This window comes from Vombatus ursinus, unplaced genomic scaffold, assembly GCF_900497805.2.
Source record: "Vombatus ursinus unplaced genomic scaffold, bare-nosed wombat genome assembly UNPS02005286.1, whole genome shotgun sequence".
Taxonomy (NCBI): domain Eukaryota; kingdom Metazoa; phylum Chordata; class Mammalia; order Diprotodontia; family Vombatidae; genus Vombatus; species Vombatus ursinus.
Window position 1 is genome coordinate 12,989,714 of NW_020945064.1, and position 23,254 is coordinate 13,012,967.

Below are 23,254 nucleotides of genomic sequence, written 5' to 3' on the forward strand. Positions count from 1 at the left end.
CAAAAAGCTTTATTTTTTGCTTATGTATATTCAATGACTGGCTCATAGGTGCTTAATTGCATGCTTGTTGATTAAATTGCCTTCAGTAGCAGTGCATTTATAACAGGATTGATTTTTCAAGCCTAACTAAAAACTCTGGGACCTGTTTGACATAACAGGCATCCCATCTTTGATTGAAGATATAGAATAGTTGTGTATTTATACTAAAATAGACAACAGTAGGTCTTACTTTCTTAGGACTGGCTGAGATAAAAAGGCTTGCCATCAGTTGGCAATATCACCATTTTGCTTAGTAATGCTCTCTTTTATCCCTCGTCCCTCTCTCCAGTTCCTCTAGATAGTTGCCTTCAATTGTCTTAATAACCAGCCGTACGTGACGACTTTAAAGTCTTGTAGGTCACCAACATCCTTACCTATGAGGAACATTGGGCACTAGAATCCAGAAGCAGCTTCCAGTTCACCCTAGCACCTGGCAGTGAGAAGTGCGATGATTCTCTCTACATCAAATGAGAAAATATTTGTAAAGCGCTCAGCATGGTTCCTAGCACATACTAGCCACTTAATAAATGCTTATTTCTTTGCTTCTGGTGATAGCAAATGAAACTAAAGAGCCAGAATCCCGAGCAAAATGTCACATTTGCTAATAGAAAAATCAAACACAAATTTTGTATTGTATAACGGTCTTGTGTTTTATTTGAAAAAAGAAGCCCAGAAATTGTAAAGACAAGCAAATTCAAAAATGATGCCTACAATACCCGTATGTGCAGAGAGCTCTGCAGCTATCTACCTTCTTCCCGAAACTCGGGAAAGAGTCAGTAGTCAGTAAATACTATTTTTGAGAGACTTTTAGGGGAAACAGAAATTAGCTTCGGCATCACACTGGTGAGGAAGGGATCTAGTAAAAATGGAACACTTCTTTAGTTTCACTAATTTTCCTCTTGTATTGCATCTCATTATGTTGATTTGAGTGTTTGGTAAGCAGAGCTGTAACTGACAGAGGGCCACTGGGACCTCCCCTCCGGTGTGCCAGTGCGAGGGGAAGACCTGTGCCCCACACTGCCTTGTACATCCCTGCTCCCCCACATCCAGTATGTGCACACCTTTATTGGTACTAGGCCATCCTGAGAATTCCTTTTGCTGTCACAAACCTCTTCTGGGGTCTACCCTCTGCTCCCTCACCAGTATGACTACAATTGGGGAGAATTACCTGTACCATCACACTAGATTTGGGGACCTGTAGGGTCTGGGGTCAGTGAAATTGGTGTGTGCCCTTCTCAGCAGTGTGTCGCTCAGGATTTCTGCCCCTTCCCTCAGATATCTAACCATGGTTGTGAAGGACCAATGTAATTTGTGAGAAGCACAAAAATGATTTTGAATTATTGACATGGATTCCATTTCCTGATCTGCCAAATCAGTCTGGAAAAAAAGTCCTCCACCTAAAATCACTTCTCTGCCTTGCAGGATATTGAAGATTCACGAGTTTATGCCTGAAAAAATGACTCCAGAGTTCAAGAGAAAACTGATTTGATCATTGCGTGATTATAGTCAAACTCATTTTCTGGTATGATAGTGATCACTGGCCATTTGTTAAGTAATGATTACAGGTCCTCCCTTTAAGGCTAACATAGTTGCAAAAATCAACAGTTAAATTTTGGGTTTCATTGGCTACCATTTAGTGTCACAGGTGGTACATGGTGGTGTATTTGCAACACCAGGCTTATCTGAGGCACATTCGCATATCTTCAGTTTTACTGCCATGTTCTGGCTTGATGAAGTTCAAGGCACCAGGCATTTCTGAATATTGATGTGATTTCTGTCTTTCCAGTTGGAAGAAGCAAGATTTTTAAGGTCATGAAAACAAGCCACACCCATTGCAGTGATGACATTTTCATGCTGGAGGCTAACCTCAGCAAACAGAAATATCACTTGACTTTCTACATTTTTAAAGCATTAATACTGTATATGGAAAATTGTTCAAGAGGTTCCAGATATGCAGCTTTTATGCATGTGAGAACATTGATTAGATATTTTTCTGTTCCTACAGTGATATGTTTGTGTATATATGTGTATATATATATATATATATACACATACATATATATACAGATATGTATATAATATATATGGTGTATTTTAAAAATCTAAATGTGCATACTTATAATCAGTTTTTTTTAAAAGACAGCTATAAAAGAAGACATCAGGAATGAGACATTTTCACAACTCTTGACTAATGTGAAAATACCTGCATTAATTATATTGCTCATATGTAAGGTGTGACTATTTAGTCATGGGACAGATTTTTTTTTTAACAGATTAGAATTTACACATCCAAAGGGATAATGTTAACCCCTTCAAGGCAATCACCATGGGAAGCTATACTTGTGCTGAAGATTCTGCCTTTGCTTAAAATATGTGTGCAAGTCCTCTTTGGGAGTGACCTTCAAGAGCCAGTCTATTTTGATTTGAGTCTTTAGTAAGCAGAGCGGAAACCAGACTCATTCCTTTTATGTATCACCCCTCATTTTTTACCCAAATGGTTGTGTCCAGTTTGATCCCCTACTGCAGTCCCCTGCTATGGCCCAGAATGACTCTGCTGTTTTCCAAAACTCAGATCCATTGTCATAGGACAGATTTGTCATCCCTGGGAATAAAAGAATGATTTTGGCTCTAAAAGTAATTTTGAGAGGAAGTGCCCTGAGCAAGAATTAGTTCTGTCAATAGCTTCCCATAAATGAATGGGGATAACACTTGTTTGCACATTCAACTTCTATCTATTTGAACCTCTGTCACATTATTGTCACACTTCACCTGTGTCAGGCAAAAGGGCCTTTGTGACCTGAAGCTTGATTCAAGTACTCAGCCATTGAGAAAAACTGGTTTAGTAGAAGTCTGAGAGATTAGGAGGTCTGAAGCTGGGAATGGAGGTGGGGATGGGGTGGTTAAAATGCAGAGAGGTTTCATGACTTCATATTAATAGTGGATATCCACCTCACACCTTGTCCCTTTACATACATAATCTCCGTTGATCCTTACCACAATCTGGAAGGTGGGAACTGCCAATTATCCCCATTTTACAGATGAGGCCAACAGGGTTCAGCGATTCCTTTGTGGTCACACAGCTGGCATACACCACTTTGTAATGGACATATTGTGTCTTATCAGAACCAAACCAAGATTGCCCAGCAATAACCAATTATTCCTAACTGTTTTAAGGTATTGGTGTGATGTGGTTGAGGTGGAGAAATTGTGTGGTCTTTTGTAGACGTTGCATTGAAATACTTTGAAAAGATGGGCTAAGGTGTGAGTGGCAGGATGGAGGAAACAGGGAAAGGATGTCTGGGAGGTTGGAGCCCGTATGTTGTAAAAATCAGTCCAGTGATTAGTGCAGTACCATGCACATAGGCACTTCAGCCGATGTTTCTGGAATTAAATGAAAGATGGCTGGGCCCTTCTTCAAATTGGCAGGTGGATGCCTGAGTATACCCCCTCTGCCCAATTTGCAAATGGGCTATTTTAAAAAATACACTCGTGTGTTCTCTGTATATGTATGGGGTTCATGTTCTGCCTCCAGGTCTAAAAAATCTTAAGCTGAGGACATTAATTAGTGGGATCCATGTTGCTTTGTGTTTTGGTAATAAAAGCCGGAGATTTCAATCCTGCCAAATAAGAGTTAGATCATAGTGATTTTTCAGTTCTGTTGGACAGCTGTTGGAGGTATTTACTTTAAAGTGTCTCCAGAGTTTGGCCATCTTATATTTTCAAGAGGGAAAGAGGCCCTGGGGAACCAATCCAGGGACCAAAAAAAATCCTGGTACTAACCAAGTAGCCAACTGGATGTGACCATTGGATCCTCAGCCCCTGGAATCTGAGCGGGCTGTGGAGCTGAGGCAGTCATGGGAGCTCACATCTGGAAAGGTAAGGAGATTGGCTTGTAGCTGACTTCCTAGGGGGCTGAAGTCTCTTCCCTTTCATGGCTTATAAAGTCTCTTGCTTAGGTACGATGGTCTGGGGCAGTATTTGAATGGGCATCTCAGATCCTCTGGCAGGGTCCAATTTGTAATCTTCTTTCCCAGGGCTTGTAGGAGAAGAGACAGATGTGTCTGGAGATGCTGAGAAGGGAAAAAGATGTTAGTTCAGATTATTCTCTTCTCTCCCAGTTAAAATAAAAATGTAAACTGAAAACTCAGAGCAGCATGAGCTTTTTGACCAGAGCTCACAATAATTACCTGTTTGCTAAATTGGCTGACAAGTCTGATAGCCCACAGTGCTTATTTATCAAACTTGGCTTCCAGTGACTTTTGACTATCTTCCCCCCCCCCCCCCCCAAAAAAATCAACTTGACTCTCAAAGAAGGAAGATTTTTCTATCAAAGTTAAGGGTAATTAACTTTTTTTGGGTCATGGACTTCTCAAATAAAGTTTTTAAATACACAAAATAGGATTATAGCACAAAGGAAACCAATTATATTGAAAAGTCTAATTTTAAAGTTCACAGACCCCAGGTAAACAACCTTTGATCTAAGACATTCTAATATTTCCTGATACCCCCAACATCTGTATCTCAGTCCTACAGGGCCCTGTTTCTAGCTAGCTGCCAGCTAGTTCTTGCTAATGTGGGGCCTCCCATAAGCATTTGCAATTAATAGATGCTGCCACCTTTAAGTTCCTTGTCAGACTCAAATGCCACTCTAAGGTGGAATTTCAGGCACCATGACTCGTGGCAAGGTTGAGATTTGGGAGCAGGGACCCCTTAAAGCACAGCATAGGGACAGCTATTCTCATACAGACTGTGTTCTACATCCTCAAAGCCCAGTGATTCCAGTTGCTCTTCTGTTTTTTGTAACTTCAGCCCAAGAGCCCTATTTGGTGTCCTCACCGTGACCTTCTGTAAAAGAGCAGCTCTGACTTGCTGAAGGGGCAGCCTGGATCACTGAACTGAGGGTATTGGGAAGGATGTGGCTTGTGACTGGCTCCAGGTTTAGGTTGGGCATCCCCGAATGATACTGGGGCATCTCTGTGGTGTTCCCTGTAAGCAAGTACAAAGGGAGAGTTTGGGTCAGGGCTGTAGCTAGGTGGAGTAAATAGTTTGTAATCATTGTTACAGTGGATGACAGGAGGGAGGAGGGATGAACCTGGAAATAAATGGTGATGTGAAAATAAAAGATAACAATGAAAATATGACATGAAAGGAAAAAAAGGAAAGGTAGAAAGGAATGTCAAGAAATGGGGGAAAATGGGAAGAAATAAAAAGCTAATCCTTCTGCCTTCTCTCCAATTTCTATGTATCCAAAGGTATAGTGGATGGCAAATAAAGCCTGAGACTAGGTGAATTGGAATTCTCCCTCAGACAGTTACTAGTTGGATGGGCCTGGGCAAGTCTCAGACTCAGTTTTATCATCTGTAAAATGGGAATAATTATATCTACTTCACAGAGTAGTCATGAGGCTCAAAAGAAAGAATGTAGGTAACCAAATATTAAAGCTATTATTATTATCAGCTGTTGTTATCCCACATCTCTGTACCCTAGCCCCATTCAAGGAGCAGAAGTTGATTCCATCCCTTTTTCTGCCACCCTGACTCCAATATCTGTCTGGCCCAAGGTCTTTTCAACTCCTGCTTCCTCTCAGTTCTAAGTCTACCTTACCATTACCATACCATTTCCATTCCAGCCTCAGGCTGTCCGGATCTCACCATTGCCCATTTGCCCTGTATCTCTTTCCCCCACCCCCAGTTTCGTAATAGCAAGCATGTATATAGTGGTTTGAAGTCTGCAAAGCACTTGGCATATATTGATTGTCTCATATAATCCTCACAACCACCCTGAAATATGTGCTACTATTTTCCCGATTTTACAGATGAGGAAACTGAGATAGAGGTTAAATGACTTGTCAGGGGTCACGGAACTAGAAAGTGACTGAGGTGGGATTTGAACTCGGGCCTGCCTGACTCCAAATGTAGCGCTCTGTCCACTATATCACCTCCAACTCTTCCATCAGTTGTTGTTAACGGGAACCGAGCATTTTGGGGGGACTTGGTGAAAATTCACTTAAGACCCCACAGCAGCCCATAGTCTGGGCGTAGCTGACTGTCAGTCTTCACCGGGTTGCTATGGTAGCTGGAGGACTGGAACAGGAGGGCCCAAGCACAGGGTGGGGGGTGGGGCACTCGAGGGCGGGGCCGGGAGAGACCCGGAGAGTAGGTGGGGGCCTTGCCTACCTCCCAGGAGCATTTCCTGCAGCAAGCTGTCGATGCGAGCCATGCCGAAGAGTTTCACAAACTGGATCTGCTCTATCATCTGCCAGGTGATGCTCTGCAGCGGGGGCAGCAGGAGGAGGAGGTCGCTGAAGCGGCCCCGCGAGTCGTACTGCCGGTCCGTGACGTAGTCCTCCAGGTTCACCTGCACCTGGAAGCGCATTCGTTTCACCTTTCCAGGGTCGCTCAGGCCTTTGCAGTCTGGGAGAGGGAGAGAGAGAGTGGAGAGGGCACAATGTCAGGTCACCGGGGCGCCGCACTCCCCTGCCGAGGCGTGATCCCCGGCGAAAATCCTACGACAACATCACAGAATCACAGAAAGTTCGCGCTGAGTGCCTCAGCTCATTGGACAGATGCCCAAGCCTGTGTCTGTCCACTGTTACACCCTTGCTGCCTCACTGACTCCATTCCTAGCCTCAATCACACTTGGCACCAATCAATGAGCCTTCTCTGTTGCTGGGCACTAAAGGATATAAACACAAAAGGGAATGATCATTGCTTAAAATTCTGGCCTCCAGATTAGGAATGTCCAACCAAGGTTGCCACATTTTTACAAGCAGCGTAAAGACATCTCCAGCCCCCCGCAATGCAGAAGGGACGGGGAGGGGAGGGGGGAGAAGGGAAGGGAGAGAAGGAAGGAAGGAAGGAAAGGTAGGAAGGAAGGAAGAAAAAAGGTAGGAAGGAAAGGATGGTGGGAGGGAGGGAGAAAAGAAAAAAAGGAAGGAAGAGAGGAAGGAGGGGAGGCAGTGAGGGAGGGAGGAAGGAAGGAAGGAAGGCACTGTACTAAGTGCTTTATAAATAGTATTTCATTTGATCTTCACAATAACCGCCGGAGGAAGGTGCTAGTATTACCCCTGTTCTACAATTGAGGAAACGGAAGCAGAGAGGTTTAAGTGACTAGCCCAGGGTCACACAGCTAGTAAGTGTCAGAGGCTGAATTTAAACTCGAGTATTCCTGACTTCAGGCCTGGCACTGTGCCACGTTATTGGAGACTACTGATTAAAACCTCTGTATTAACTGATATATAAACTAATTAAAACCTCTGTAGTTGAATCTTGTCAACTTAAAAAATACTATGATGTGCATTTCAATATAACTCGTTTCCGTGTGTGTAGTTTATGAATTTACAAACATTGTTTTTCAAAGGAGTCCAGTCAAGTCGAAGAGTCCTTTCAGATAAAGGTTAGAATTCCTCCAGAGAGAATGAGGCAGCTGACAGGGCCTGGTTCCTGGTTCTGCTTCCCTCCCCCACTTTGGTACTTGCCTGTGTACATCAGTAGGCTGAGGCATTCACCTTTGGCGATTGGATGGATACCTTCCAGAAGTTTAAAGGGTTTAGCTGACGTGGGGATTGTGAGTACAAAAGTCGGTCCCTCTTGGTGACCCAGAGGTCTCCAATCTTCCAGGCGGTTCAGTGGGTTAGAGCGCTGGGCTCGGGATCAGGGAGACCCAAGGTCAAACGGCCTCAGACTCTAACTAGTGGTGGGACCCTGGGCATGATACTCTCATCTACAAAATGAAGGGGTGTAGACGTGATGGTCTCTAGTGTTTATTCTAGCTCTGAAGCTTGGAGCCTGTGATTTCCTCAGTTTAGAGAACTCTGGATGGAGAAACTCTGCAGTCTTAGAGAGGTTTCTGAGAGGCACCAACAGATCAAATGGCTTTCCCAGGGTCATAGAGTAGTACATCAGATATGAGTCAGAGGCAACACTTGAATACAGGTCTTCCTGATGCTAAAGCCAGTCCTCTAGTCTATACACTGGACCTCTAACTCGGTGTTGTTGTTCAGTCGTGTCCACTCTCGGTGACCGCATTTGGGGTTTTCTTGGCGAAGATACAGTAATGGTTTGCATCCATTTGGTACCTGAAGGCTTTCCTTTTTCCCTCTCCCCACCTTTTTTTCTTCCCTTGGCTGGTTTCTCTTCCATATCACACCAACCCATTCCCATTCTTCCTTCCTTCCTTCTTTCTTTCTTTCCTCCCTCCTCTTTCTTTCTCTTTCCTCCCTCCTCTTCCTTCTCTCTTTCTTTCCTTCTTCCTTCCTTTTTTTCTTCCTCCCTCCCTTCCTTCCTTCATTTCTTTCCTCCCTCCCTCCTTCTTTCTCTTTTTTCTCTTTCCTCTCTCCTCTCTTCCTTCTCTTTCCTCTCTCCTCTCTTCCTTCTCTTTCTTTCTCCCTCCTTTTCTTTCTTTCCCTTCCTTCCTTCCTTTCTTTCTTTTTCTTTCTTTCTCTTTCCTTTTTCCTCTCTTCCCTCCCTCCCTTTCTTTCTTTCCTCCCTACTTCTCTTTCCTCCCTCCTCTCTTCCTTCTCTTTCTTTCCTCTCTCCTTTTCTCTGTCCCTTTCTTCTTTCCTTCCTTCCTTCCTTCCTTTCTTTTTCTTTCTTTCTCTTTCTTTTTTCCTCTCTTGCCTTCCTCCTCTTTCTTTTTCTTTCTTTCTTCCTCCCTCCCTCCCTTCATTTCTTTCTTTCCTCCCTACTTCTCTTTCTCTTTCTTTCTCTTTCCTCCTTCCTCTCTCCCTTCTCTTTCTTTCTTCCCTCCTTTTCTGTCTTCCTTCCTTCCTTTCTTCCCTCCTTTTCTCCCTTCCTTTCTCTTTCTTTCTTTCTTTCTTTCTTTCTTTCTTTCTTTCTTTCTTTCTTTCTTTCTTTCTTTCTTTCTTTCTTTCTTTCTTCCTTCTATTTTCATGCATAGCCAGAGTCAGCAACTAGTGACTTTTAGTTCTCTTACCTGGATCAAAGAATATAATAGCTTTAAGACAAGCATATTCGTTGTCATCAATTTGGATTTCTCTCAAGGGCTTGACCAACTCTTCCAATATTCTTATAGCAACTCGAGCAATTTCCAGTTCTGGGCAGTGCATAGGAATAATGAAATCATTTCCTGGGGAGGAGTGAGAACAGCAGTATCATCTGCAGGCTATAGAATCATCTGCATTGGACTCTGTCAACAGGTACACCTGACATGAAAGCCTATATACAGAGAATGGAACATAAGAAACTGACCTTTGGTGTATCTACAAGTAGATATGCTACTACAAGTAGATATACTAAATCTCTTCCAGATTGGGGCCTGGGAGAGAACCTTGTAGGATTATGAGCTTGTAAGAAAATGACTACCTGACCAAAGATCCTTTTTGAATAAACAGACCTTTTGGCATTTAAGTAATGATCATTTGGTACAGACGCTTACTCTAGGGCAAAAATCATGGAGATAGCCAGCCACTCTTTTGGGTCCTTTTCAATTCTTTGTAGGTACATCCCCTCCTCTCCACACTTCTAATGATCTGGTCCTCTCCCCTGCTAAACCCTGCTCTCAGGAAAGGTACAGAGTCACAAAGTATAAATGGTTAATCAATCTTAAAATTCAATTAAAATCTCAATCAAATTAATTCAATTAAAATTCAATAAAAAATCTCTTAAAGTCTATGGGACTTGATTAATTTATTTGTATTATTATTATTATTAAAAATGATCATTTATTAATCAAATCCAATCTTCTGATGGGTATTTGCATTTTAATATAGGACTGAAGACATAATGTAGGGCAGCTAGGTGGTACAGTGGATGGAGTGCCAGAACTAGAGTCAGGAAGACCTGAGTTCAAACCCAGCCTCAGACACTTCGTAGCTGGGTGAACTTAGGTAAGTCACTTAAACCTGTTTGTCTTAGTTTCCCCATCTGTCAAATGAACTGGAGAAGGAAATGACAAATCACTCCAGTATCTTTGCCAAGAAAATCCAAAGTGGGTCAATGGAGAGTCAGACATGACTGAATAATGACAACTGAAAGGACTGAGGATTATTGGGAATGTAGCACTATAATGGTCAAGTTTCAAGCAAAAATTAGATTGGCTTGAGGAGGTATTTTGGGGAAAAGAGTCAGGAGTTGGTAATTTCACTATAGCCCAATTCAGGTAGCTGCCTCTTTCACTTATGATTAAGTCTAGCTTTCTGTAATACTGATAAGGAAAGAGCTCACATTTAACAAGTAAATTTTGGTTTCCTTTAAATCCCAAATAAAATCCCATCTTCTACAAGAAGCCTTTCCCAACCTCTCTTAATTCTAGTGCTTTCCCTCTGTCAATTATTTCCTATTTATCTTGTATATAGCTTGCTTGTTGTCTCTCCCACTAGATTATAAACTCCTTGAGGGCAGGGACTGCCTTTCGCCTCTATTTTGTAATCCCCAACATTTAGCACGGTGCCTGCCACATTGTTGTTGTTCTGACTCTTTGTGACCCCATTTTTGGGGTTTTCTTGGAAAAAGATACTGGAGTGGTTTCCCATTTCCTTCTTCAGTATGTCCCCATTTTACAGATGAACTGAAGCAAATAAGGATTAAGTGACTTGCCCAGGGTCACACAACTAGGTAAGTGTGAGGCCATATTTGAACTTAGATCATCCCGACTCCAATCCGAGTGCTCTATCTACTACACCACCCAGCTGCCCTCAACACATAATGCCAGCATATAGTAGATGCTTAATAACTATTTATTGATTGATTAGTAAAATCAATCTAGGTGGGGAAAAACCGACTTGGACAATGTAATAACTTTTCCTGACAGCAGGTGGTGCTGTAGGATATGCTCTGCTAATCTGATGAAACTTGGTGAAGTGTTAGCTGTTTTATTTTTCTCTTTTTACTTCGGTCTATCCTTTTTCCTTCCTTGTTGTGCTATGTAACTTGATTCAGCACCAAAAAAAAAACCAAAAACCGAAAAAAAAAACCAAACCCCAAGAAAATCTCTTAAAGCCTATGGGACTGGCTCATTTATTAGGTAAATGCCGTGTTGCTGATTTTTTTGTAAACGCCTTCTTATACAATGGAGACACAGTAGTAGGCAGTTATTAACAGATTTGACCAATGTTCATAAAGTACTGGCTGGATCCTTAGCATTAGAATGGACTTTGCCAGGGAGCCCCGGGATTCCATTCCATCCCCCCAACCTGTCCTCTCTGTTCCTATGGTCACCACTCTAGGTTGATCTCTCCTCACTTCTAGACACAACCTCCTGACAGAATTCCCTTCCTCTAGCGCTCCCCACTTCAATCCATCAGACTGCAGTTCCCAAATGGCTATCCCTTAGAGCGTGGGTCTGAGCACGTCCCTCCCTTCTTCAAGAAGCTTCAAAAGCTGCCTACTGGCTGCGGCATGAACAGCTTTCCCCATGTTTGGGATTTAAAGCCCCTGCCAATCTGGCTTCAGACTTTCTAGGCTGCTGCGATATTATTCTCCCTGGTGTACTTTTTGGCCCAGCCCAAATGGCTCAATGGCCATTCCCCATCCACAGCATTCCATCTCCTCCCTTTCTCTCTTTGCACAGTCTGTATCCTACCTCCTAGACTCCCTAGTTCCCTTTAAGTGTCTGTCCAGGTGCCACTTCCTACAGCATGAGCTTTTTCCTTATTCATCTCATCGATCCTTTACACCATCCTTGTAAAAACAAATACTTTCTATGTACTTTGCTCTTACGTATCTTTGTATATATTATACATTGTCTTTAATGCTTATGATTCTGTGCATGCTGTGTATTACAATGCCGTTTTCCTCCAGTATAATGCACCTCAAAATCTAAAGCATCTGGGCTGTTTTGTTGTTGGTCTTTGCACCCTCAATATATGCACAATATACAATATATGCACAGATCAGTAAATACAAGGTAATTTGAGGAAAGAGGGGGCTTTGACAACTGGGAAGAGCAAGGAAGACTTCATGGAATTGTTAGCATCTGAAGGATGATCAACATTCTTATAGAATCACAGAATCTCTGGATTGGAAGGACCTCAGAGGGGGTCTATTTCAACCCATTTTTGAAGAAGACTCTTTCTGCAGCATACTCAACTAGTGGGCACCCAACCTTTGCATGAAGGGGAGAGAAAGGATTATTTCTGTCTTATATTAATAACCAATTATTGAATTAGGATGAAGATGTTTTCCCTTTTCTACTTCCTCATTCAGAAATCAGCCCCTGTAGTTTATTCAGGCAGTTTTTGAAGTGCAGGGCTGATAAGGAGAGGGAAAACTCAGCTCTGGTCAAAAGGTAAGGAAATTTTAGTCTAGGTGAATTGATGGATTCTGGCCCATTGTTTTACTCAGACAGGTCTGGAAAAATGTGGATTCTCCTTTTTTTTCTAGATTACCCCAGAGGGGGTGATATGGGTACAAATAAGTCTCTTTGACCAAGACTGAGTGATCAGTCACATCCCCCAGACCCTCATTAGAATTAGCCCACTTTTCATTATAACATTCATTCTCCCATTAATTATTAACCAACCAGAGTCGATTGCCACTCTCAGGAACACCCAGTCTTCCAAAGGCATATAAATGTTGAATGGGTTCCATGAGAGGTCTTTGGTACTTAAGAGTGTCACTGACCCCTTTTATTAATTACATGCTAGCATGTTTAATAAAATGATTAATTACCTAGAAACTAGGTCTCAAACTTTTTATACATTACAAAGGTCTCCAAGTTAGGAGGGAGCCCACTCCTGGGGGCAGGCCAGTCCATTTTTGCACAGCAATAAGACATTTTCTCTTAGATGAAGTTTCTTCTTTTTGGGGGGGGGGGAGGGTGAGGCAATCAGTCTTAAGTGACTTGCCCAGGGTCACACAGCTAGTAAGTGTCAAGTATCTGAGGCTGGATTTGAACTCAGGTCCTCCTGACTCCAGGGCTGGTGCTTTATGTACTGCACCACCTAGCTGCTCCTAGATGAAGTTTTAATTTGCTTCTTTTCACTGCTTCCACTCATCCCCCCAGGGCTCTTCCTTCTATACTTTGGGGCCAACCTAAGCAAATCTCTCTTCTAAAGGAAAGTCCATCAAATACCTGAAGATGACCATAGAATCATAATGCTAGAAGGAACCTCGGAAGCTATTATATCCAACCCCTTATTTTTAGACGAGGAAATGGAGACTTGGAAAGGTTAACTTACTTGCCTGAAGGCACAAAAGTAGCCAGCATCAGAGGCAGATTTTGAAGCCAGGTTAACAGTGCTATTGCTACTCTCTCCACACTGCCATTGTGACACCCCTCTCCTTTCCCCTCTTCCCCCAAGTGTTCCTTTCTTTCAGTAAACATTCTCCCTTTCTTTCAGTAAACATTCTCCCTTTCTTTCAAACAGTCCCTTATAGCATGATTTAAAGGCTCTTCACCATCCCTATCAATCTTCTCTGGATGTCCTTGTTGAAATGTTGAGTACAGAATGGAGTCCAATACTTTATTTGTAGAAAGAACAGAGCAGAACTGACCCCTCCCTGGTCCCGGATGCTAGGCACTGCTTTGCTTGATGCAACCTAAGAATGCAGTAGCTTTTGTATCACCCTATTGACTTATGTTGAGCTTGTAGTCCATTAAAATCTTCTACCTCTCTTTGTAGACGATCTGCCTAATTCTGAGAGGTGGAGAGGAGGAAGAAATGTATTCCAGGCGTAGGGTATGACATATGAATGCTAAGTACTCCCTTCTCCTATAGAAGAAGAAACTTGAGCTTAGAGGAAGTGACAAGGTCACACAGGGCCAAAGAGCCAATATTCAAACCCAGGTCTTTTGATTACAAATCCAGTGTTCTTTCCATACTATCCTCTGTTTTCCTTCAAAAGAGAGGTAGCATGATGTACTAGAAAGAGAATTATACTTAGAATGAAGAGATTTAAAGTCTTACACCTGGTTCAAAGAAATCAGGGTCAGAAGTAGAAGATGGGGGAAGGCATGGTTAGGCAACAGTCTGAAGAAGATCTGGGGGTAGTAGTTTGCAAATTCAATGAGTCAAGAAGAGTATGTTAGTCCAAAAAGTCAATGCAATCTTAGGATGCTTTAAAGAATAAGGAGATGGTGGATAGAGTACCGGCCCTAGAATCAGGAGGACCTAAGTTCAAATACGGCCTCAGACACATGATACTCACTAGCTGTGTGACCCTGGGCAAGTCACTTAACCCCAATTGCCTTACAAAAAAAGATGTTATATGAAAAAAAATAAGGAGATGGCCCTACTATCCTTTGCTCTGGTTAGCCCACAGCTGGAATAATGTGTTTAGTTCTGGGCATCATGGTTTAGGAAGAATATTGGTAAATTGGAGTGTTTAGAGGCAGCAACAAAGCTGGTAGAGGACCTTGAGTCTGCTCTACACCATATGAAGACTGTTGGAAGGAACTATAGATGTAGACAGGCAGCATGGTGTAAGGCAAAGTCCACTGAATCTGGATCCGTATTTGAACCCTGGCTCTGCCTCTTTGTACATGTGTGACCGTCAGCCGGTCACTTAACTCTCAGAGTCTCCGTTTCTTCATATGGAAAATGAGAGGGTTAGACTAGTTGACCTCTATGATCCTTTCCACCTTCAACTATGATCCTATGATCTACGCTTAGCATGGAAAAGAGAAGATTTAGGAGAGAAATGAGAGCTGTCCTCAAGTATTCAAATGGCTAATATATGGAAGAGGGAATTGATGTGTTCTGTTTGGTTAAGATGAAACCAGAGCACTGGGTGAAAGTTACAAAGAGACAAATTCAGGCTTGATGTCAGGGAAGACTTCCTAGCAGTTCAAGCTATCCAAAAATGGAACAGGCTGCCTTAGGATGTAATGGGCTCTCCCTCCTTTGGGTTCTTCAAGCAGAGACTAAATGACCATTTGTCAAATATATTTGCAGTAGGCGTTCCTTTTTGGGGTATGGGTTGGACTGTGGTCCCTTCCAAATCTAAAATTCTGCGATTCTGTGACTCTACACACACAGACATACACACATGCACACACACACACACACACAGACACACACACACACACACACAGACATACACACACACACACACACACACACACACACAGACACCGCTCTAGTCATATCTGCCTCTGTATCTCTGGTCATCTCACCCATCAGAAATACCTTACTCCCTTTTCTCTTTCAGTTTGAATGTCCCCCCATCTATCAAGGCTCAGGTTGGGTCCCATCTCTCCTCCAAGCAGTTTGTCCTGGCTACTCTAGACTGTAACACTGGCCCGGGTACTCCTAACTGTATCGTTGGCTTTATCTACTGGCTCCTAACTACAGATCTATGGCCAGACTAATTAACTCTCATTTCAGCACTGGAAGTCAATGCCAGTAAAAGACTTACAATGGAAGTTGGAGCAGAGCAAGAGGAGAGAATCCTGGAATGTTTATTCTTTTTACCTAAAAGCAGGAAATCTGTGTAGGGAATAGATCGTTTGGCAACTCCAAGAAGAAGGTGTTCTCCAGCGTGGGCCCTTAATAATGCCACCTGCAAGGCACATAAGACAGAGAAAAGAACTGATTACATATCTGAAGAAGAGCTCAAAGAGATCTTTGGGATTTCCTTTTGTAGGTGGGGAAACTGAGGCAGAGAGGAAGATTAAAGAAATAAATGCACTGATTCAGTCACATTTTAACTTCTTAATCAGTCTTAGAATGTGAATTAATTTGCTCTCATTTTACAGGAATCCAAGGCCCAGAGAACGGAGGTAACTTCTTCATTTTCATACTGGTCTAGGCAGGACCAGGACTAGAAGCCAGGGTGCTCTTCCTATTTTTTTTTCTCCCTTCTGAATCATGCTGCCTTTCCTTTAGCTTGATAGCCAAGGATTTCTTTGGAGTTCATCCCTTTCATTTCACAGATAAAAACCCAAAGCTTAGATAGGGGACCTGGCTTATTTAAGGTCACATAGTTCAGGGCAGCGCTAGGACCAGAACCCAAGGATTCTTGTACAGTATTCTTTTTGAATACTTTTTAGTATTTAGAAATTTGTTAGTTTCTAAAAAAGAAGAAAGTTTTATTTTTATCTTTTGTTTTCTTGTGTGTTTGCTAGGCAATGGGGTTAAGTGACTTGCCCAGGGTCACACAGCCCAGTAAGTGTCACATGTCTGAGGCTGGATTTGAACTCAGGTCCTCCTGACTCCAAGGCCAGTGCTTTATCCACTGCACCACCAAGCTGGCCCTGTCTTTTGTTTTCAGTGTTATAATTGTTTCCCAGTATTACCTCTTCTCCTTCACCCACATTCAATCCTCTAAAGAAAAAAAGGAAAGAACCAAATAAAACCCAAGAAAAAGGAGTCATATCTAAATAGCATTAGCAAACCTTGTACACCCGTAAGATTCTTTCTCTCCTTTCGGAGGATAGGAGGGAAATGTGTTTCATCATCTTTTCTCTGGGACCAAGATAGAACAATGAAAGGGAATACCAGGGTTTAACATAGTATTGACATACAGTAAGCACTTACTAAATGCCTGCTGACTTGTCATGACTAAATTTGAATTTGGTAGCATATTCCTGTTGCTTTTGTTTACATTATAGTAGACCTTATACATTATAATATTATTCATTATATATGCATTATGCATTATAATATTATATATTATAGACATTGTTGTCTTGGCTCTATTTCCTCTGTTCCATATCAGTTCATACAAGTCTTCTCTTGGCAGCTAGGTGGTGAGCATCAGGCCTGGAGACAGGAAGTCCTGAGTTCAAATTTGGCCTCAGATACTAACTAACTGGGCAACCCTGGCAAACCATTTCATCTCTGTTTTCTCATCTATAAAATGGGGGCGATAATAGCACCTACCTCCAAGGATTGTTGTGAAGATCAAATAAGAAAATAATTGTAAAGTGTTTAGTACAGTACCTGGTCCATAGTAAGTACTATATACATGTTAGTATTATTATTATGCCCCCTAAATTTATACTTTTCCATTATGTCTTTTGAAATTCAACACCTTTTATTTCCACTTTCCCCATGAAATTTGTTATTTAGTTTAGTTCTAGAAAATAACTCCTTGGAATTTTAATTGGCATAGCACTCAACCTGTAAATTAATTCAAATAATATTGTCATTTTTATTACATTGATTCAGCCCAACCACAATGACTCTAATTATTTGTCTTCCTTTATTGCTGTAAGGAATGATTTGTATTTGGATTTCTATAAATCTCGTATGTGTCTTAGTAGTTTCAATTCAGATATTTTATGGAGTTGTTTTGAATGGTATATCTCTTTCTATCATTTTCTCCCGGGTTTTTGTCAGTAGTGAATGGAATGTCTGATTTTTTTATAGACTTATTTCATATTCTGCCTCTTTGCTGAAGCTAGTAATTATCTTGATTTGTTTCTTCACTGATTCAATGGGGTTTTCTGGCCTTCTTTCTGTTTGTCACATTTCCCATCTACACACCTTTACACTAGCCATTCCCCATATGAGGAATGCACTCCTTCCTGACTTCCAACTCAGAGAATCCCTCTCTTCAACCAAAATGTCAATTTTACTGTAAGCATCCACCCCCTCTCTGCTCTTCTCTCTTCCCCACCCTGGTGCAGGCCCCCATCACCTCATTTACAGTGCATTAGCTTACTAGTGTCTCTCTGCCTCTCAGCTGTCAAACTGACCTTCCTAAAACAAGTCTGACCATGTAACCCCCTACTCAATAAATTCCAGAGGCTCCCTGTCACCCCTGGGCTTGAGTATAAAATACTGCTTGTTGTTCAGGTCCTTCATAAGACACTCCCCCTACTCCTTTCCGATCTTGTTACACATTACACACGTGTGCACACACACACACACACACACACACACACACACACTCTTCTCTTCCTCTCCATTCCCACCCCCCCACCTCATGTACTCTGCAATCCAGTAACAATGGTTTCCTCAGCTTTTTCTCAAAGTAGACACTCCATCTCTCTGCTCCAGGTATTTCCTCTAGCTGTCCTCAATGCCTGGAACGTTCTTCCTCTTCATCTCTGCCTCCCGGCTTTTCTGGCTTTCTTCAAGGTCCAGGTAAAATCCCACCTTTCATTGAGGCCTTTCCCTATTTCTCTTAATTCTAGTGCTTTCCCTATGTTGATAATTTCCCATTTATCCTGTATAGAACTTGTCCACACATAGTTGCTTGCATGTTGTTTCCCCCATTAGACATTAAGTTCCTTGAGGGCAGGTCTTTTGCCTCTTTTTGTATCTCTAGTGCTTAGCACGGTGCCTGGCACATAGTAGGCGCTTGATAAATGTTTATTGATACCTTCTATATGATGCTTTTTTTAATCCCTCCCAATTGCTAGTTCCCTCCTGTTTCTATGTTTGTTCTTTGACCCATTCATTATTTAATATGCTATTACTTAGTCTCTTTTGCTTTTTCTTTATTAATTATAATTTTATTATGCCCTTTTATTTGAAAATTTTATTTATTATTGCTAACATTTTATATTTATCTTTTATTTCTTTATGCCTTCACAAATCATGAATTTTTATAAAGTCACCCTCTGATTCTAATAAATATTATGTTCTTTAATGTGTAATTCACAAATCACCCATGGTCTTAAAATATCATTATTATTATTATTATTATTTAGGCAATTGGGGTTAAGTGACTTGCCCAGGGTCACACAGCCAGTAAGTGGCAAGTGTTTGGTCTGAGGCTGGATTTGAACTCAGGTCCTCCTGACTTAAGGGTCGGTATTCCATCCACTATGCCCCCTAGCTGCCCAAGTCTTAAAATATTATTGTCCCATAATTCTGTTCATCTCTTGTGTTTTTCTTAGATTTATCCAGTTCAGAAAAGGAATATTAAAATCTCCTGCAATTATTATGTTGCCATCAATGCCTTTTTGCAATTTGACTAGCTTTTACTTTAGGAATTTAGAAGCTATGCCATTTGTTGCATATATTAAAATAAATTTTATTGATATCTTGTTTTTATATCACCTAGATTTTCTCCTGCATGTCTCTCCAACCCCATCAGATAGCCATTTTTATAAGAAAGATTTTTTTAATAGAAAAAGAGGAAGAGAAAAAAACACCCAAACTCAACACATTGAAAAAAAATCTGATAATTCTGTTAAATATATATTTAATACTATAGTTTCATTGTCTATGGTACCTTCAAACAAAATGTAGTTTCCTTGCTTAGCTCTCTTGATATTATCTACCTCTCTGTTACTTTATTGTCTTATCTTGTGAGTTATCTGTGACTGCAATTTCTTCGGGTTTGGAATTGTCTGAAGGATAATAGATTTTGCCCAGGCACTCACTGGTATGTATGTTTTGAATGTTTTTCTTGTATTCAGCAGATGTTTTTTTTTGGCATTCTTCCATTCAACTTCTTTTCTTCTGGGGAAGTTTAATCTATCCCTATTTAGAATTATAATTGTTATGTTTGTGTTTTTGTCCATTAAGTTATTTTATGTCAATTACTCCACCCCAAGGGCCCTTTTAAAATGAGCACTTGGTCTCTGTGGTTTGGTTTGCTTACACTAATCTGGTCCCTGTCTCCTCAAACAGATTTCCGCCCTCTAACCTAGCCAGTTCTCTTTATCTGACCTTATTCCAAACTATTGAAGTTAACTTTGATTGATATTTTATTTTTTCAATTCAAATGAAATATTTATTAAGCATCTATATGCAACATACTATGTTAGTCCTTGGAGATACAAAGAAAAACATGAATAAATAGTTCTTATCCTCAAGAAGGTTTTATTCTTACATATAGCCTCTTGCTCCTACATCTCACCATCAGGTTGCCTGGCCACTAAGGCCTGGCTACAGAGCCTCTTGCCATCTGCCCTGCCCCTTTTCTTTGCCCATTAGAATATAAGCTCCTTGAGGGCAGGGACTATCTTTTTGCTTTTATCTGTATCCCCAAGTCTTATAACAGTGCCTGGCACATAGTAAACGATGAAGAAATGTTTGTTACCTACTTACCTATCCTATCCACCAGACCCTTTGGTCACTAGGCCCAAGATTCAAAATTGGCTATTACATTTCTTGAAGAGTTCAGCTTTGCATTTTTCTCTGTGAGTGATGCCCTCTGGATACTAATTTGAATTTTGCCTTCTTTCCATTAGTTTTTTTTAAATAATTTTACCATTACTTCTGGGAAATTTTCCTGTATTATTTTCTTATCTATGGTATTCATGCTTTTAATATCATTGTATTTGTCTGGGAGAGTGGTGTCAAGCTGAAATAGAAACAGATCCCTAGGGACTGCATGTTGACTTAGAAAATTAACATTATGTTATATTGTATTTTAATTCCCTAATTATATTTTAATCTGGTCTGAGTCTTGAGGGCTGCAATTTGACACCTCTGGTCTAGGACACCTTTAATTCTAATATTATTTCTTCCCATGCCATCTTATGCAATTTCTATAGCTTGTAGAGCTTTCATATGTTCTTTCAATTTTGTTTTCTTTCCATTTTTTTCAGTTAATTTTTCTTCTGTCTCTTCAGTTTTCATATTGAAAATCTGTAATAGAATCTACTATTAAGGGGATTTTTCTCCATCATCTCTTCTAAGTTCTCAACTTCCTTGCTTGTTTTTATTAACTTGAGACTTCTAGTTACTGTACTAATTTCACCCTTATTTCCTCTTTTAATTCTTCTGTTCATCTTCTCAACTATTCTAGAGCTTCTTACAGTTGCTGCATTGTCCTTTCTGATGGTCTGGAAAAAATGTATCAGAGAATTTTGTCCTTCAGGAATTTTTCTAGACTCTTTCCTTCTTGTACCTGATCAATGTGATGGCTCCTTTTTGCAACTGTTTACCCATTTCTCATACTTTCTCAATCTCTGTGTTAGCTTTTTTTGGGGGGGGGTAATGCCCTTCTTTTATGGAACCTTTTTACTGTAAGCCCCTTTCCCTTTTTCTGTTAGCTTATAGTAGGAACAGGCCTAGCATCATTGATTCCTTATTTTTTCTATGTTGTTGTTGATTAGTCATTTCAGTCGTGTCTGACTCTTCCTGACCCCAATTGGGGTTTTCTTGGCAAAGATACTGGAGTGGTTTGCCATTTTCTTCTCCAGCTCATTTTACAGATGAGGAAACTGAGGCAAGCAGGGTGAAATGACTTGCCCAGGGTTACGCAGCTAGTAAGTGTCTGAGGCTGGATTCGAACTCAGGAAGAGGAGTCTTCTTGATTCCAGGCCTGACACTCTATCCACTGTGCCACCTAGCTGCCCCATTTTTAAAAGCTATTGTTTTTATGCAGGGCATAGGATTAGGGTACTTGGGGAATGTTAAACGGAGGTCTAAGTGTTAATAGGTAACTGTCTCTCCACTCAGTCCTCAACTTTAGCCTGGGCCTGGAGTGCTGCACAGGGCTGTCTGTGGTTTCAAGGGAAGGGACAAACATTTATTAAGCACCCACTGTATACCAGATACTTTACAAATAACTCATTTAATCCTCACAACAACCCTGAGAGGTAAGTACTATTATAATTCCCATTTTACAAATGAGGAAACTGAGGCTCAGAGAAGCTACAGAACTTTGCCTTTCTGATCCTTGCCCAACTGATGCTCCTGAGGATGTTATAATGGAGCTCAGGTAAGGTGAGATATATGAAAGCATGTTGTAATCATGTTGAGTTAATGCCCTTGTTTTGCCTACCTGGTCATCCAGCGGGAGCTCCCAGAACACTGGGATGTATTTGGCCCATTCAACCAGAACCAACAGCTGCTGCTTCATGGACTCGCACACGTCGCTGATGGTGGCCACCTTTTTTGTGGCCACGTCGGTTCCACTTGTGGGGCTTACGGAGGAGTGCTGAGGAGCAAAGGAGAAAGGCAAAGGCTGTCATTTAGCCGTGTGTCCTGAAGAGGGAGCTCAGAGCTAGCAAAGTCCCTGCACCAGCAAGATGAGGACAAGTTTTGATTTTAAAGGAAAATATAGAATGAAACTGTATCAGGCCAAGATGGAACCTTAGAGATTATCTAGCTCAGCGGTTCTTAACTTGGGGTCCGTGATCTTTTTTTAATTTTTAATATTCTTAATATTTTAATATTTTAAATGATTTTTTTGGGTAATACTATGTTTTTATTTTATATATTTAAAAACATGATTCTGAGAGAGGGTCCTCAGGATTCCCCAGACTACCAAAGTGGGACCATGACACAACAAAAGCTTAAGAACCTCTGGACTGGGCCAAACCTCTCATTTTACATATGGGGAAACTGAGGCTTCTGACCCCACCCCCCCTTACACCATCCTGCAGGCTTGAGAGAAATAGTTACTTGCTAGTTGTATTATACATTGTTTCTATTACATTTATGCCCCAGATAGCAAAGTTTAACAACTCATATCCCATAAATGGAAAAGGCCTCAGGAATCATCTAGTCTCATCCCCCTCATTTTACAGATGAGGAAACTGAGGCCAAGAAAGACCAAATGATTTGCTGAAAGTTATACAGATAGTGCCTGAGGAAGGACACACGAACATTCTCTGTACCAATATTGGGTCCAAGACCAAAACACACAAGCAATGAGAAAAGACAGGGTGGGGCAAGAGAAAAAAGTACAGGAGCTTAGGAGACCTGAGTTCTAGTTTCTCATGTTGCTTCTGACTTTGGTGAAATCACTGCTTCTCTCTGAGCCTCAGTTTCTTTTTCTATAAAAGTGGGAGCTGGATTGAATGACCCAAGGGCGCTAAAAAACCAAGTTCTATTGGTTCTCCTGCTGCTTCTCTTCTGGGTCTCTCTGGATGTCTATTCTTTTGCTCTGTCTCTTTTACTCTCTGTCCCTCTTTATGTCTCTGTCTGTCTCTGAGTGTCTCTATATCTCTGTCCCTCTCTGTGTCTCTGTCTATCCCTCTGTGTCTCTCTGTTTCCCTTTGTGTCTCTTTGTATCTCTGTCCCTCTCTGTGTCTCTGTCTCTGCATCTCTGATTCCTTCTCTGTCTCTCTGAACGTCTACTCTGTTTCCCTTCGTATCTCTTTCTCTGCACCTCTGTCCCTCTCTGTGTCTCTGTCTCTATCCCTCCCTGTTTCTTTGTATTTCTCTGGGTGTCTACTCTGTTTCTCTGTATCTGTGTGTCTCTGTCTCTGTGTTTCTGTCTCTATCCCTCTCTGTCTCTCTGGGTGTCTACTCTGTTTCCCTTTGTGTCTCTTTTTCTGTATCTCTGTCCATCTCTGTGTCTCTGTCTCTGTCCCTCTCTGTCTCTCTGTGTGTCTGTGTCTCTGTGTATGTGTCTAATCTTTGGCTGGAAGACCAGAGTCCATGTAATACAAGCAGACA

General features: G+C 41.3%; 1 protein-coding gene across 1 annotated transcript in view; it reads right to left on the minus strand.

The window, feature by feature from the left end:
• Positions 1-2,186: 2,186 nt before the first annotated feature.
• Positions 2,187-23,254, minus strand: part of LOC114031767 (hepatocyte nuclear factor 4-beta-like) — a 67,573-nt gene continuing 46,505 nt past the window's right edge. The window contains exons 5-10 of the mRNA XM_027846885.1: positions 21,633-21,788; positions 15,413-15,500; positions 8,974-9,126; positions 6,216-6,452; positions 4,876-5,025; positions 2,187-4,109 (exon numbers count right to left, since the gene is read on the minus strand). Of these exons, the coding sequence (XP_027702686.1) occupies positions 3,976-4,109; positions 4,876-5,025; positions 6,216-6,452; positions 8,974-9,126; positions 15,413-15,500; positions 21,633-21,788 (918 nt within the window). The 3' untranslated portion in view covers positions 2,187-3,975. The remainder of the gene's footprint in view (positions 4,110-4,875; positions 5,026-6,215; positions 6,453-8,973; positions 9,127-15,412; positions 15,501-21,632; positions 21,789-23,254) is intronic.